The sequence below is a fragment of the Lissotriton vulgaris genome, chromosome 7, assembly GCF_964263255.1.
Source record: "Lissotriton vulgaris chromosome 7, aLisVul1.2, whole genome shotgun sequence".
In the NCBI taxonomy this organism is placed as follows: Eukaryota; Metazoa; Chordata; class Amphibia; order Caudata; family Salamandridae; genus Lissotriton; species Lissotriton vulgaris.
In genome coordinates this window covers 1,191,781,980-1,191,797,779 of record NC_141695.1, presented here as the reverse complement: position 1 = coordinate 1,191,797,779, position 15,800 = coordinate 1,191,781,980, and the positions used below count along the sequence as shown (strand labels likewise).

Here is a 15,800-nt window from a genome sequence, read left to right as displayed (position 1 = left end):
AAACTGCATCTGGAGTGGACCAGGAGGGTCCGGGGTGCTCCTCTTTTGGAAGGGAGCAAGGGCCAGTCTGGAGCAACCAGACCAGCAGTGAAGTTTTCGGAGTCCGTCGTCTAGGAGGTCACTAGCCAGCCGGCAAGTGACCAGACAACGCATCGAGCAGCAAACAGGCAGAAGAGCCCCACGCAGATCTCGTGGATGCTGGAGGGCTGGTCTTCGGTGCAGGAGCTGCTCGGGGTCGGGGCTTCTCAGTCTCCAAAGCACTTGGACGAGGATGCCTCTGAAGTCGTGCTGGAGCTAAGTGCTGCTTCTTTCAAGATGGCCGGTCCCACGTGTCTCGTCGCACCCACGGATCTCAGCTGTGCTGCAGATGTAGGTAGAGGTCGGAGAGGTCTGGGAATCCGGGTCTCGTCGGGCTCTGAAGTCTGGATCCAGGAAGGAAGACGACAAAGGGAAGCCGCTGGACGCTGATGGTGCCTGCTTGTGCAGGGTGGACACTCCTTGCCCACAAGGGAGATTTCTTCAGTCTTCTGTGGAGCAGAACGTCGAAGTCCAGAGTTTCTTCATGTTAAGTTGTTCAGGATAATCTAATCTTGAATGGGACCAGCCCCAACCTTTATCCGGCTAAAGGGGACTGTACTACGACTTGGTGGGACCAGGAAGGGGGGTGGTTACACCCCCTATCCTTTGTCCGGTCTTGCGCCAGCTCTGGGGCTGGAGTGCCCCAGGAACTGGTTTAGACCGGAGTACGCAGAGGGACACCTTGTGTGCCCCAGGCATGTCTCATTCCTTTCAGCCTTGTCCTACCTAATACACAAAATCCTGTCTGGGGTGATGCTAGCACCTCCCCAGGCAGGAAACCCTTTGGCCAAGCCTCCCTCGCTGGAAGGACTCCCCGCAGCAGGAGGTCAGACTTGTGTCTGTGGTGGCAGCATCCATTTTGTGATGCTGAGGCTCGAGTTAACTTTAACCGGGGTTCACAGTTACATACATGTCGTGTCCCTCTAGAAGGGTGGAATGCTACCCCTGTCGCCAGAATTGGCGAGGGGGTAGTATTCCAAATCGTATGACACCTTCCTCGACATGTTTTGATAATGTTATACCAAAGTTGGCAATAACCGCGAGGATTATAATGCACTTAAGAGTATATGGTATAGCGTTATCATGGAAACAGCTACAGGACTTGGTTCCGAAAGCTGCAGACAGGCTCAGCTCATGCTAGAGCACCATCTCACATAATTCCAAGCACTCTGCCTTCAGGATTGATAAGGCCTGCCAAAGGAGTGACTGATAGGAATATATGTGTCCATTTTAGGGTTAGATGTAGGGATACTATATCTAAAGCAAAGGGTGATTACACCACCTTGCCCCAACTGATTGATCAGCCAGTTGTGTCAGATTTGGATGGCCAGCCAGGGGTGGCATAATACATGCTGCAGCCCCTGGTAGGCCTTGGGTGCACCTATGCCCTGGGTACCTAAGGTACACTGTACAGGGACTGATAAGGTGACTCAGTATCCAATTGGATATGCACCTAAGGTACATGGTAGTCAATTTTAGAGAGAGCACAGCTAGGCTGTGGGTCTGAATAGCAGGCCCACAGCCAGGGAAGTCGTAAACCAGTGAAGCAAAAAGCAAAAATCGTGGGTGACCATAGGATTGCAGACCCTACTCTCCTACACCCTCTCTGTGCATTTGTCATTAAAACCCACACTGGCATCAGTGTGGGATTAACCGCATCGCTGCTGCGGTGATTTTTGCGCTGTGCTGGCCCTTTGTGAACTACATTGTTCATGACGAGCTCAGCTCGTCATCAGCACACGCCACCCGTGGCTGATGACGAGCTGAGCTCGTCATCAGCATCGAAGGGGTTAATATGCTGAGAAGTTTGATACTAACCTTACCAGTTTTCAGTAAAGCCATTATGGTACTGTAGAGTTTGTAATGACAAACTCCCAGCACCATATACTCTTAATGGCGTTACTGCACTTACAATGTCTAAGAATTGGCTTAGACACTAAGTGTAGGAGAGTAGGGTCTGCAATCCTATGATCACCCAGATTTTTTGCTTTTGTTTCACTGGTTTACGACTTTCTCTGGCTGTGGGCCTGCCAATCAGACCCACAGCCTGGCTGTTCTCTTTCTAAATTACTTCATGTACCCTAGGTGCATCTACCAATTGGTACTGGGCCACCTTATCAGACCCTGTAACTCAGGGCATAGGTGTACCCAGGGCTACCAGGGGCTGCAGCATGTATTATGCCACCCCTGGCTGGCCTCCTAAATTTGACACAACTGGCTGCATGACAGCTGGGGCAAAGTCGTGTAATCACCCTTTGCTGTAGGTGTAGTATACCTATACCTAACCCTAAAATGGACACACAGATTCCTATCAGTCACTCCTATGGCAGGCCTTGACAATCCTGAAGGCAGAGTGCTTGGAATCGTGTGAGATGGTGCTCTGGCATGAGCTGAGCCTGTCTGCAGCTTGCGGAATCAAGTCCTAATAGCTGTTCCATGATATCGCATACCATATACTCTTAAGTGCATTATAATCCTCGCGGTTAAATGCTATCTTTGGTATTGCTTTATCAAAACATGTCGAGTAAGGTGTCATACGAATTGGAATACTAACCCCTCGCCAATTCTGGCGACGGGGTTAGCATTCCACCCTTCTAGAGGGACACGACATGTATGTAACTGTGAACCCCGGTTAAAGTTAACTGAAGCCTCAGCTCCACAAAATGGATGCTGCCACCACAGACACGAGTCTGACCCCCTGCAGCTGGGAGTCCTTCCAGTGAGGGGAGCCTGGACAAAGGGTTTCCTGTCAGGGGCGGTGCTAGCACCGTCCCAGACATGGTTTTGTGTATCCTGGGTAGGCAGGGCTTTACAGGAAGGTGACTGCTGAGTGGCACCCCGGTGCTCACTACGCATAGGCCGGTCTGAACCAGTTCCAGGGGCACACCAGCCCCTGGCCTGGGGAAGTCCGGCATGGCTGAGGGGTGTAACCACCCCCCACCTAGTCCCACCCATAGGCAGGACCTAGTCACCGGGTCAGCCCCCTTTTTTAGTATAAAGATGGGAGCGGGCCCCCTGTTAAAATTAGATCATCTTTGGAATCAAGATACCACTTTCTTCGAAAGGACTTCACGATTTCTTCTTCAAGATTCTCCCTTGTGGCTAAGGAGTAGTCACCCTGCATCCGCAGGCACCATCCTAAAGAACACTGCGGCCTGCTGCAAGTCCTTCATCACGAATCCGACGACCCAGCACGACGAGACCCGGCTTCCCTGGCACCTCTGACCTCTACTCACCTCTACAGCAAAGCTGAGAACCGTGAGTGCGACGAGACCTCAAGGGACCGACGATCGCCAAGACTGCACGACATCTTTATTGCAAGCCCACCGAGTCTTCCACTGGTGAGTGCTTTGGGGTCCGAGAAGCCCCAACCCTGCGCAGCTCCAGCACCCAAGATCAGCCTCCCTGCATCTCCACGATCGGCGTGGGGCCCTTCTGCTGTTTGCTGTGCACCGCGTTGTTTGGCTACTAGCCGGCTGGCTTGTGGCCTTCTGAACGACGCCCGACGACAACTCTTCTGCTGGTCTGGTTGCTCCAGGCTGGCCCTTGCTTCCTTCTTCAAGAGAGGCACCCCGGACCCTCCTGGTCCACTCCAGACGCCATTTTAGGTCCACCGCGTGGGCTTGAATTTGCCAAGGCTTTGTTGCCCAATCCTGGGTCCAGCGACGCCGACAGCTTCTATCTTCGTGGGACAGCTCGATCCTCCATCCTGGTCGCCGACAACGCCTCCTGGTCCGTGAGATCTTCGAGTCAAGCGTCACCCACTCACCTAGTCGAGGTGGCTACCATCCGGTGCCCTCCTGGTGCCCACTGACTACTGGCTAGTAGTCTCGAACTTGGTCCCCTCTGCTTTCAGGTGTCATCTATCTTCAAGATCCAGGCTTGGATCCGACTGAACTTTCTTCACTGGTCACCGGCCAGCATCTTTTCTTCCGGCTCCTGGTCCGTCTACGAGGATTCCCGACGTCTTTTCAGACCTATGCAGCTGCAGCCCCTGGGCTAGGTAACTTCGGCATTTCGGTGCCCCAGCATAGCCTCACTATCCAAGGGTCAGAATCTACTTTCGTTTTCTCCCTACCAGGTCGGGTTCGCCCGAGAACACTAACTTTCTAATTCCTAGCTACCATAGACTTTTGTCCCGCATCTCGCGTGAGAGTGCACACACTGCACCCGAGTCCCCTAGGCCTCCTAGAAGTAATCTAACGATTCCCTAGTCAAGTCCTAGCGATTCCAAAAGCTATTAGTACTGTACTTACCTGCTAGGAATTTCGCATTCCACTTTCAGAGTATATGGTTTTCCGTGCCCCTCGGGCATTTGTATATACTGTGCTAGCTTAAGTATTTTTGTAAGAGTTTTGGTTTGTGCTTAGTACCCTGTCCTCATAAAGAGTACAGGGCTGTTGTGATCTTTAATAAATAACTGTTTATTTTCATAACACTTGTGTGGTGTCCTTTCACTTGGTGTTCAAGGGGTATATGTGGTATAACAGCTGGCTTAACACGCCCTCTCGAGTCTTTAGCCTTAGACTGCTCGTATCCACGCTACTAGGATAGCTGGTCTATAAGGTTGACTTACAACCAATCATCAATAAGGGTTGCTGGACTGATACATAGCGTTCACTAGAATAGTGAGCACTGCATATCAGGCCACCTTCTCACATTGGTGAGCAGCGGTTGGGATTTGAGCTTGCTGTTGTTTTACCACACGTATCCTAAGAATATCTTGTTGAAAGATCACATAAGTACTGTTAGGTACATATAACTAAAGCTTAGAATACTCTGAGTTCTACTGAACCAGCTGTTGTAGCTCCTCAAGGCTTAGCACACCTTGGCTGCAACTCTAGCAAGGGACCAGTAGGTAACACATAGTGTAGGTAGGTGCATCACTTACACCACACTAGAAACAGTATGTCGGACAAAGGAGGAAACACTGAGGTTCCCCTTGTGTCAGTTGACCCTCCACAGGTCATCTCTTCAAGATATACTGCGCTTAGCTTCCATGAGTTACGACAAGTGTGTACCTCTAGGAAGATTAAGCAGGGGTCTAACCCCACAACTGCCTTTCTGATTGGTCTCTTAGAGACTCATGATGCAAGGAGGGCTGGTAACCCAGACCCTTCTAATTCAGATGGCAACATGCCCTCCTTACAGGGTCCCTTTGATGCCCAGGACCATCCTCTTCAGGCAGCAGATGATGCTGATGATGAGGATGATGATTTGGTATCAGGGGATGAGGCAGAAAAGGAACAGGTAGAAGTCAGCAGACTAACCAGGTCCAACTTAAGCAGACATGAGATGGGCACTAGGGGACCCTTGGGGCCACTCTCAGGTCAGCTTAACATTGGGAATGGACGAGATAGATCTCTATCAAGAGGCTCTATCAGATCCCTTCATACCAATGGCTCTCAACGTTCCTCTCAAAGGGGAATGACATCTCCCCAGAGGAGAATGTATGAAGCTAAGGAAAAGGCAGCCAATCTGAGGATTGAAAGGGAAGAACTTGCCCTGGCCAAAGAGAGGCTTGCCTTTGCTAGAGAGCAACAATTGAGTGGGACAGTCCCCACTGGTGGCAGCATTGTACCTAGCAATAGGGAAAGGAGTTTTGATACAAAACACCTTGGTAAGATAGTGCCCCCCTTTAAACAAGGGGATGACATCCACAAATGGATTACTGCTTTGGAGAGGGCCTGCACTGTGCAAGGTGTTCCCCCAAGTCAGTGGGCAGCTATCTTGTGGCTCTCCTTTGAGGGTAAAGGAAGAGACAAGCTCCTCACCACAAGGGTGGAGGATGCTAATGATTACCAAGTCTTGAAAAATGCACTGGTTGATGGGTTTGGCCTAACCACTGAGCAGTACAGGGTGCTGTTCAGGGATACCCAGAAAACTCAGTCTCAAGATTGGGCTGACTTTGTAGATTGTGCCACTAAGGCTTTTGAGGGCTGGTTGCTGGGCAGTAAGGTTACTGATTATAAAGGATTGTACAATTTGATGATGAGAGAGCAAATTTTAAACAATTGTCAGAACCAGTTGTTGCATCAGCATCTTGTTGACTCAGATCTGACCTCTCCCCAAGAATTGGGAAAGAAGGCAGACAGATGGGTTAGAACAAGAGTTAAACAGAACCAGGGCCAGAATCAAGGTGGTCAGAAGAAAGCAGACCAGAAGGGTAAGGATTCGAAAGGGGAACAAAATGACCAGAAGTCTTCGACAGGTCCCCAACAACCCAAAGAGGGTGGGGGTCAGGCTCCCCAAAAGAAGAAAGAAGGCCAATCTAAAAGGTGGTGCCAATACTGCAAAAGTAAAACTCACTGGTTTAGTGAGTGCACCAAGAAAGGAGGAGGGCAGACTCCTGCCACTGCAGCCCCTAAGGCACCTGTGCCCCCTAGTACAGCCAGCAGTGGTAGTGCACCTCCCAAGGGTTTAGTAGGGTTAACCCTGGGTTCTGAGGGGAGTGACAACTTAGTTGGCACCCTCACTCAGGCTGTCCTTGTCAGTACAGGGGATATGGATATGTCCCCTGACATAAGTCCCAATACTTTGGGCAAATACAGACAGACACCTTTTATTAATGGAAAAATGGCTCAGGCCTATAGGGACACTTGTGCCAGTGTCACAATGGTGACACCTAGCTTTGTGGACCCTGGACAGATCATGCCAGGTACAGAATTCCTGGTGACCAATGCAAGCAATGTCACTACCAATCATAGTATGGCAATTGTAGCTTTCTCCTGGGGAGGGGTAACTGGCCACAAGAAGGTTGTAGTTAGTTCAGACCTCCCAGTGGATTGTTTGTTGGGCAATGATTTGGAGTCATCACAATGGTCAGAAGTGGAGCAGAGGACTCATCTGGAAATGTTAGGTTTGCCAGCACATGTGTTTGCTGTGACTAGGTCACAGGCCAGAAGATGCCCCACTGAACAGGTGCTGGATCCTGGAACAATGGACCAGACACCTTCCAAGAAAAAGAGCAGTAGGGTTAAGGCTGTGCCTTCCCCCTTGCCCCAGGTTGTGGATCAAGTCTCAGAGGAGGCTGACCGGCAGGAATTGAGGGAAACTGAGCCTAGAGAGTTTGAACTTGATCAAGTTGAATTCTTGGGTTCAGGGGGACCCTCAAGGGAAGACCTGGGGAAGGACCAGTTAGGCTGCCCTTCTCTTGAACCCCTCAGACAGCAGGCTGCTGCTGAGGCTGCTGGGAACGCCACAGGTACCCACAAGGTATACTGGGAAGATGGACTCCTGTACACTGAGTCAAGAGACCCCAAGCCTGGCATGACCAGGAGGCTGGTTGTACCCTTGTCTCAGAGAGGTTTCCTACTTACCTTGGCCCATGAGATTCCCTTAGCAGGACACTTAGGCCAGACAAAGACTTGGGACAGGCTTGTCTCACACTTTCACTGGCCTCACATGAATGAGGATACCAAGGAGTTTTGTCGCTCCTGTGTCACTTGCCAAGCCAGTGGTAAGTCAGGTGGCACAACAAAGGCCCCCCTTATACCAATGCCTGTGGTGGGGGTGCCCTTTGAAAGAGTGGGGATTGACATTGTTGGTCCAATGGAACCCCAGACAGCATCAGGGCACAAGTTTATACTGGTGGTAGTGGATCATGCCACCAGGTATCCTGAAGCTATTCCACTTAGGACCACCACAGCCCCTGTGGTGGCAAGGGCCCTAGTTGGAGTATTCTCCAGAGTGGGCTTCCCTAAGGAGGTTGTCTCTGACAGAGGTGCAAACTTCATGTCAAGCTATTTAACTGCTATGTGGAAGGAGTGTGGTGTCAATTACAAATTCACTACACCCTATCACCCACAATGCAATGGGCTTGTTGAAAGGTTCAACAGGACCCTAAAAGGGATGATTCATGGACTACCTGAAACACTCAGGCGTAGATGGGATGTCCTGATGCCCTGCCTTCTGTTTGCTTACAGAGAGGTCCCACAAAAGGGGGTTGGCTACAGCCCTTTTGAACTTTTGTATGGGCATCCTGTGAGAGGCCCCTTGTGTTTGGTGAAGGAAGGATGGGAGAGACCTCTCAAAAAGCCTGCAACCAACATAATGGACTATGTACTTGGTCTCCGCTCCAGGATGGCTGAGTATATGGAGAAGGCATCAGAAAACCTTAAGGCCAGTCAAGAACTTCAAAAAGCTTGGCATGACCAAAAGGCTGTCCTGACTGTTTATCAGCCTGGACAGAAGGTGTGGGTGCTGGAGCCAGTGGCCCCAGCAGCACTCAAAGACAAATGGTCTGGGCCCCACACAATCCTTGAGCAAAAGGGAGAGGTCACCTACCTGGTGGACCTTGGAACTCCCAGGAGTCCCCATAGGGTACTCCATGTCAACAGGCTCAAAGCATATGTCGACAGGAAGGACATGAGCTTGCTCATGGCCATAGATGAGGGACAGGAGGAAGAGAGTGACCCTCTCCCAGACCTGCTCACTCAGAATCCTGATGATGGGTCAGTAGATGGTGTTGTCTTTTGTGGCAGCCTCTCTGAACATCAGCAGAAAGACTGTAAACAGGTTCTTCAGTCTTTCAGACATATGTTCTCTCTGACACCCAGTCAGACCAATTGGTGCACCCATGAGGTTGACACTGGTGACAGCCTGCCAGTCAAGAGTAAAATCTACAGGCAGCCTGATCATGTTAGAGACTGCATAAAAACTGAAGTGCAGAAAATGTTGGAATTGGGAGTCATTGAACCCTCAGATAGCCCTTGGGCTAGTCCAGTAGTTCTAGTGCCAAAGCCTCACACCCAAGATGGTAAGAGAGAGATGAGGTTTTGCGTAGACTACAGGGGTCTCAATGCAGTCACTAAGACTGATGCCCATCCAATACCAAGGGCAGATGAACTTATAGATAGATTGGCTTCTGCCAACTACTTAAGTACATTTGACTTAACAGCTGGGTATTGGCAAATCAGGTTAGCTGAGGATGCCAAGCCCAAAACAGCATTTTCAACCCCTGGTGGGCATTATCAATTTGTGGTAATGCCCTTTGGTCTGAAAAATGCACCTGCCACCTTCCAAAGGTTGGTGAATCAAGTCCTTACTGGGCTGGATGACTTCTGTGCAGCATATCTAGATGATATTGCTGTCTTTAGCTCCACCTGGGAGGATCACCTGGTCCACCTGAGGAAAGTGTTAGAGGCTCTGCAAGCAGCAGGCCTCACTATCAAGGCCACCAAGTGCCAGATAGGGCAGACACAGGTTGTATACCTGGGCCACCTTGTAGGTGGAGGCCAGGTTCAGCCACTGGAGAGCAAAATACAGTCAATCAGGGACTGGGCTCCCCCAACCACCCAGACTCAGGTTCGAGCTTTCTTGGGCCTGACTGGATACTACAGAAAATTTGTCAGGAACTATGGTTCCATTGTGACACCATTAAATGAACTGACAAGTAAGAAAATGCCAAAAAAGGTTCAGTGGACAGCAGGCTGTCAAAAAGCATTCGATGACCTAAAGCAGGCCATGTGCACAGCACCTATCCTTAAGAGTCCAGACTACTCCAAACCATTCATTGTCCAAACAGATGCTTCTGAGTTGGGTGTGGGAGCTGTTCTTTCTCAACTGAATTTTGATGGTCAGGATCAGCCCATTGCTTTTATAAGCAGAAGGCTGACCCCCAGAGAGAAGAATTGGTCAGCTATTGAGAGGGAGGCCTTTGCTGTGGTTTGGGCCCTGAAGAAGCTGAGGCCATACTTGTTTGGCACTCACTTCAAGATTCAGACCGACCATAAGCCCCTCTTGTGGCTAAATCAGATGAAGGGTGAAAACCCCAAACTGCTTAGGTGGTCCATTTCCCTACAGGGGATGGACTTTACAGTGGAACATAGACCTGGTACTGATCATGGCAATGCCGATGGGCTCTCCAGATATTTCCACTTAGAACAAGAAGACTCACCTGGTCAAGGTTAGCTTATTGTCCCAAAGTTTGGGGGGGGGTCATGTAGGAGAGTAGGGTCTGCAATCCTATGATCACCCAGATTTTTTGCTTTTGTTTCACTGGTTTACGACTTTCTCTGGCTGTGGGCCTGCCAATCAGACCCACAGCCTGGCTGTTCTCTTTCTAAATTACTTCATGTACCCTAGGTGCATCTACCAATTGGTACTGGGCCACCTTATCAGACCCTGTAACTCAGGGCATAGGTGTACCCAGGGCTACCAGGGGCTGCAGCATGTATTATGCCACCCCTGGCTGGCCTCCTAAATTTGACACAACTGGCTGCATGACAGCTGGGGCAAAGTCGTGTAATCACCCTTTGCTGTAGGTGTAGTATACCTATACCTAACCCTAAAATGGACACACAGATTCCTATCAGTCACTCCTATGGCAGGCCTTGACAATCCTGAAGGCAGAGTGCTTGGAATCGTGTGAGATGGTGCTCTGGCATGAGCTGAGCCTGTCTGCAGCTTGCGGAATCAAGTCCTAATAGCTGTTCCATGATATCGCATACCATATACTCTTAAGTGCATTATAATCCTCGCGGTTAAATGCTATCTTTGGTATTGCTTTATCAAAACATGTCGAGTAAGGTGTCATACGAATTGGAATACTAACCCCTCGCCAATTCTGGCGACGGGGTTAGCATTCCACCCTTCTAGAGGGACACGACATGTATGTAACTGTGAACCCCGGTTAAAGTTAACTGAAGCCTCAGCTCCACAAAATGGATGCTGCCACCACAGACACGAGTCTGACCCCCTGCAGCTGGGAGTCCTTCCAGTGAGGGGAGCCTGGACAAAGGGTTTCCTGTCAGGGGCGGTGCTAGCACCGTCCCAGACATGGTTTTGTGTATCCTGGGTAGGCAGGGCTTTACAGGAAGGTGACTGCTGAGTGGCACCCCGGTGCTCACTACGCATAGGCCGGTCTGAACCAGTTCCAGGGGCACACCAGCCCCTGGCCTGGGGAAGTCCGGCATGGCTGAGGGGTGTAACCACCCCCCACCTAGTCCCACCCATAGGCAGGACCTAGTCACCGGGTCAGCCCCCTTTTTTAGTATAAAGATGGGAGCGGGCCCCCTGTTAAAATTAGATCATCTTTGGAATCAAGATACCACTTTCTTCGAAAGGACTTCACGATTTCTTCTTCAAGATTCTCCCTTGTGGCTAAGGAGTAGTCACCCTGCATCCGCAGGCACCATCCTAAAGAACACTGCGGCCTGCTGCAAGTCCTTCATCACGAATCCGACGACCCAGCACGACGAGACCCGGCTTCCCTGGCACCTCTGACCTCTACTCACCTCTACAGCAAAGCTGAGAACCGTGAGTGCGACGAGACCTCAAGGGACCGACGATCGCCAAGACTGCACGACATCTTTATTGCAAGCCCACCGAGTCTTCCACTGGTGAGTGCTTTGGGGTCCGAGAAGCCCCAACCCTGCGCAGCTCCAGCACCCAAGATCAGCCTCCCTGCATCTCCACGATCGGCGTGGGGCCCTTCTGCTGTTTGCTGTGCACCGCGTTGTTTGGCTACTAGCCGGCTGGCTTGTGGCCTTCTGAACGACGCCCGACGACAACTCTTCTGCTGGTCTGGTTGCTCCAGGCTGGCCCTTGCTTCCTTCTTCAAGAGAGGCACCCCGGACCCTCCTGGTCCACTCCAGACGCCATTTTAGGTCCACCGCGTGGGCTTGAATTTGCCAAGGCTTTGTTGCCCAATCCTGGGTCCAGCGACGCCGACAGCTTCTATCTTCGTGGGACAGCTCGATCCTCCATCCTGGTCGCCGACAACGCCTCCTGGTCCGTGAGATCTTCGAGTCAAGCGTCACCCACTCACCTAGTCGAGGTGGCTACCATCCGGTGCCCTCCTGGTGCCCACTGACTACTGGCTAGTAGTCTCGAACTTGGTCCCCTCTGCTTTCAGGTGTCATCTATCTTCAAGATCCAGGCTTGGATCCGACTGAACTTTCTTCACTGGTCACCGGCCAGCATCTTTTCTTCCGGCTCCTGGTCCGTCTACGAGGATTCCCGACGTCTTTTCAGACCTATGCAGCTGCAGCCCCTGGGCTAGGTAACTTCGGCATTTCGGTGCCCCAGCATAGCCTCACTATCCAAGGGTCAGAATCTACTTTCGTTTTCTCCCTACCAGGTCGGGTTCGCCCGAGAACACTAACTTTCTAATTCCTAGCTACCATAGACTTTTGTCCCGCATCTCGCGTGAGAGTGCACACACTGCACCCGAGTCCCCTAGGCCTCCTAGAAGTAATCTAACGATTCCCTAGTCAAGTCCTAGCGATTCCAAAAGCTATTAGTACTGTACTTACCTGCTAGGAATTTCGCATTCCACTTTCAGAGTATATGGTTTTCCGTGCCCCTCGGGCATTTGTATATACTGTGCTAGCTTAAGTATTTTTGTAAGAGTTTTGGTTTGTGCTTAGTACCCTGTCCTCATAAAGAGTACAGGGCTGTTGTGATCTTTAATAAATAACTGTTTATTTTCATAACACTTGTGTGGTGTCCTTTCACTTGGTGTTCAAGGGGTATATGTGGTATAACAGCTGGCTTAACACGCCCTCTCGAGTCTTTAGCCTTAGACTGCTCGTATCCACGCTACTAGGATAGCTGGTCTATAAGGTTGACTTACAACCAATCATCAATAAGGGTTGCTGGACTGATACATAGCGTTCACTAGAATAGTGAGCACTGCATATCAGGCCACCTTCTCACACTAAGGGTACAGGGCTCATTCAGCTGTACCCTCAGCAATGGTATAGTACACCCATCTAGAGGGGTGGCAGATCTATGCCAGGCAAGTGGGTTGTAGGCATGGCACACAGACATGTGTGCACTGTCGACTCTTCACTTTGTTCTGAACCAAAACACAAAGCCTGCAAAGGCAGCTTGTGAGTGTGAAGGTACAGGGTCGCTAAGGGTGGCTCAATAAGTGCTGCAGCCCTTAACGACCTCCCTGGTAACAGAGCACTTGGTACCTGTGGTACCATTTACAAGGTGCTAACCTGTGGCCAGAGAGTGCCAACTGGGTTTTGTTTACAATGCACTTTTAGGAAAAGAACATAGGCCCTGGGTATATTTTTAGCAGGAGCCCAGGGCACACTCAGTCAAAGTACATCCGCAGTTTAGCAAAAAGTGGTGGCAACCATTCAAAAAGAGAGCACTTTCTGACAATACATACCTCACTATTCTTTCACAACTAACTCTTGTAACCCGCGTTACCAAAGAACATAACTCTGGAAAATATATTATAAATAGTAAAGATTTTTACACGAATTCACCACATAGTTAGACAGCTCCCTGGAATCCCGACTCCTACCTTGAAGTTGGCGTGGCTGTCCCACTGGCTGTCCCATTGTAACCTGGCGCAGATGTGGCCCAGACAGAGTTAACCTATTGCCGTGGAGCTGAAAGGTGATGGGTTTGGTGCCCGGCATGTTCTGAACTGGACGATTCGCGAGAGACGCCAGCTGTGCAATGCTGATAACTTCACCGGCTACAAAAAGGAGGCAAACAAAGTACCAATTGTAAAGCGACAATCACTAAAATTATGCCAGCCTGTGCAAGATTAAAAAACAAAAAACAAACATGAAATCAACAGTAGCCACCACCAATTCAACTATGAACACTTCAGTGTTACAATACAAAAAGCAGGGAATCACTATAAGACATCAATCTAACATTTACCAATGCCATTCAGCAGAACCAACAATTCAACACAAACACTATAATGCAATAGTTACCAACCCCAACAGCAGGACTACAGAATTTAAATGATCAAAATAGAACATCAATCGTCAAATTAAACCAAGCATCAACACAAATAAATAAAATACTGAGGAATCCCCTGCTGCACAACCACAAAGCAGCACACACCAACATCCAATATGTACTGTGAGGAAGTGGGATGTATTATATGGTGTGGTTGTGTAATCTCACCGAATATTACACTCACCAACCCCTTTAGGGCCAGTATCTTTCATCTATAAAACACTCCGCTCAACCCTGGGTAGCTGTGGTACTGAGCAGCAAGGAACAATGCACAAGTTACTTACCTTCGGTAACAATATATCTGTAAGAAACAGTAGTTTGATTTGGATTCCTTACCTTAGAATATCCCCAGGCGTCAGATTGGATCCGGAAACTTTTGCGTAGCAGTACCCTTGCGCGTCTGTAGGCGTCGTATGCGGCTCCGCGTCAGTCTGCGTCGTGATGACGTTGCCGGAGTAGGCCGCCCTTGCGTGCTGACGTCAGTTCTTATACATAGCTTTTCCGCACCAGAAACGCAGAGCCATGATAAAAACCAACACTGGTGCCATGAAACTAGGGCCCTGAAAGGGGATGACCTTAACCCTAGATATCGGTTCGCAGAACGGAGAGGATGGGTGGGGCGGTAAGGAATCTAATACTAAGAAAAATGCTACTTACCAGTATGCATCTGTTCTTGGCATGTAGAGCTGCATTCGTACACTATGCATTAGATCGCCACCTGGTGTTGGGCTCGGATGATTGCAGGTTGTCTTCTTGAGAAGTCTTTGTAGTCACGATATAGGTGACTCCTCCCTTGGACAATACTGTGCATGAGCATCAGCTCCATCCTTGGATTATTTTTCGCCATGATGGGAAATGATGGAGTTAGTAGAGCTACAGTAAGAAAAAGGATGTCCATGCGTGTGCATCTAAGTAAGATGAGAACTGGAATGGATACAAGTCCGGGGAGGCGGGAGGGCGTGTACGAATCTGCAGCTCTACATGCCAAGACAGATGCATACTGGTAAGTAGCATTTTCCGTTCGAGGCATATGAGCTGCAGATCGTACACTATGCATCGATTGTGCAGCAGTGTCTCCCCTATCGGTGGTCGCCTGTATCCATTGCAGTAGTCTGAAATAATGTTCTAAGGACAGCCTGGCCTACTGCAGCTTGCTGCTTGGCTTGCACATTAACACAATAGTGTTTAGTGAAGGTGTGTGGTGTAGACCATGTTGCTGCCTTACATATGTCCTCCAATGGTATATTTCCTAAGAAAGCCATAGAGGCTCCTAGCTTGCGAGTGGAGTGTGCTCTAGGAGGAACTGTTGCACAAGTTACTACTTGTGTAATGATATATCTGTAAGAGACATTAGTTAGTGATAGATTCCTTACCTTAGAATATCCCCAGGCGTCAGACTGGATCCGGAAATGTTTGCGTAGCAGTACCCTTGAGCGTCGGTAGGTGTCTGCGGCTCCGCGTCCGTCGTCGGCGACGTGATGACGTCGTCGGAGTACTTAGACGCCGCCTCCGCGTGCTGACGTCAGTTCTTAGACACAGCTTTTCCGCACCAGAAACGCAGAGCTATGCTAAAAACCAACACTGGTGCCTTGAAACTAGGGCCCTGAAAGGGGATGACCTTAACCCAAGATATCGGTTCGTAGAACGGGGAGGATGGGTGGGTCGGTAAGGAATCTATCACTAACTAATGTCTCTTACAGATACACAAGTAGTAACTTGTGCATCTGAAAGAGACACGTTAGTGATAGATTCCTTACCTTGGAATAGATACCCCAGCAATACCAACCCCGGTGGTGGGTCTGCAAACCAATAATCACACCAGAAAGTCCTAGAGGACGGAACAGCCAAAGAAGCCATCCCTCCGGACTTGGCTGTCCAGGCAATAATGTCTTGTAAACGTGTGCAGCAAGGCCCACGAAGCTGCCTGGCAAATGTCCTGCAAGGGCACTCCTCGGACCAGGGCAGTGGTAGTCGTCGTGGCCCGAGTGGAATGAGCCCTCAGTCCA

At 49.9% G+C, this 15,800-nt stretch overlaps 1 protein-coding gene across 1 annotated transcript in view; it reads right to left on the bottom strand.

Annotated features, from left to right (window-relative positions):
• Nucleotides 1-15,800, bottom strand: part of SRCAP (Snf2 related CREBBP activator protein) — a 1,720,489-nt gene that overhangs the window by 687,378 nt on the left and 1,017,311 nt on the right. The window contains exon 22 of the mRNA XM_086931673.1: nt 13,343-13,519. Within this exon, the coding sequence (XP_086787799.1) occupies nt 13,343-13,519 (177 nt within the window). The remainder of the gene's footprint in view (nt 1-13,342; nt 13,520-15,800) is intronic.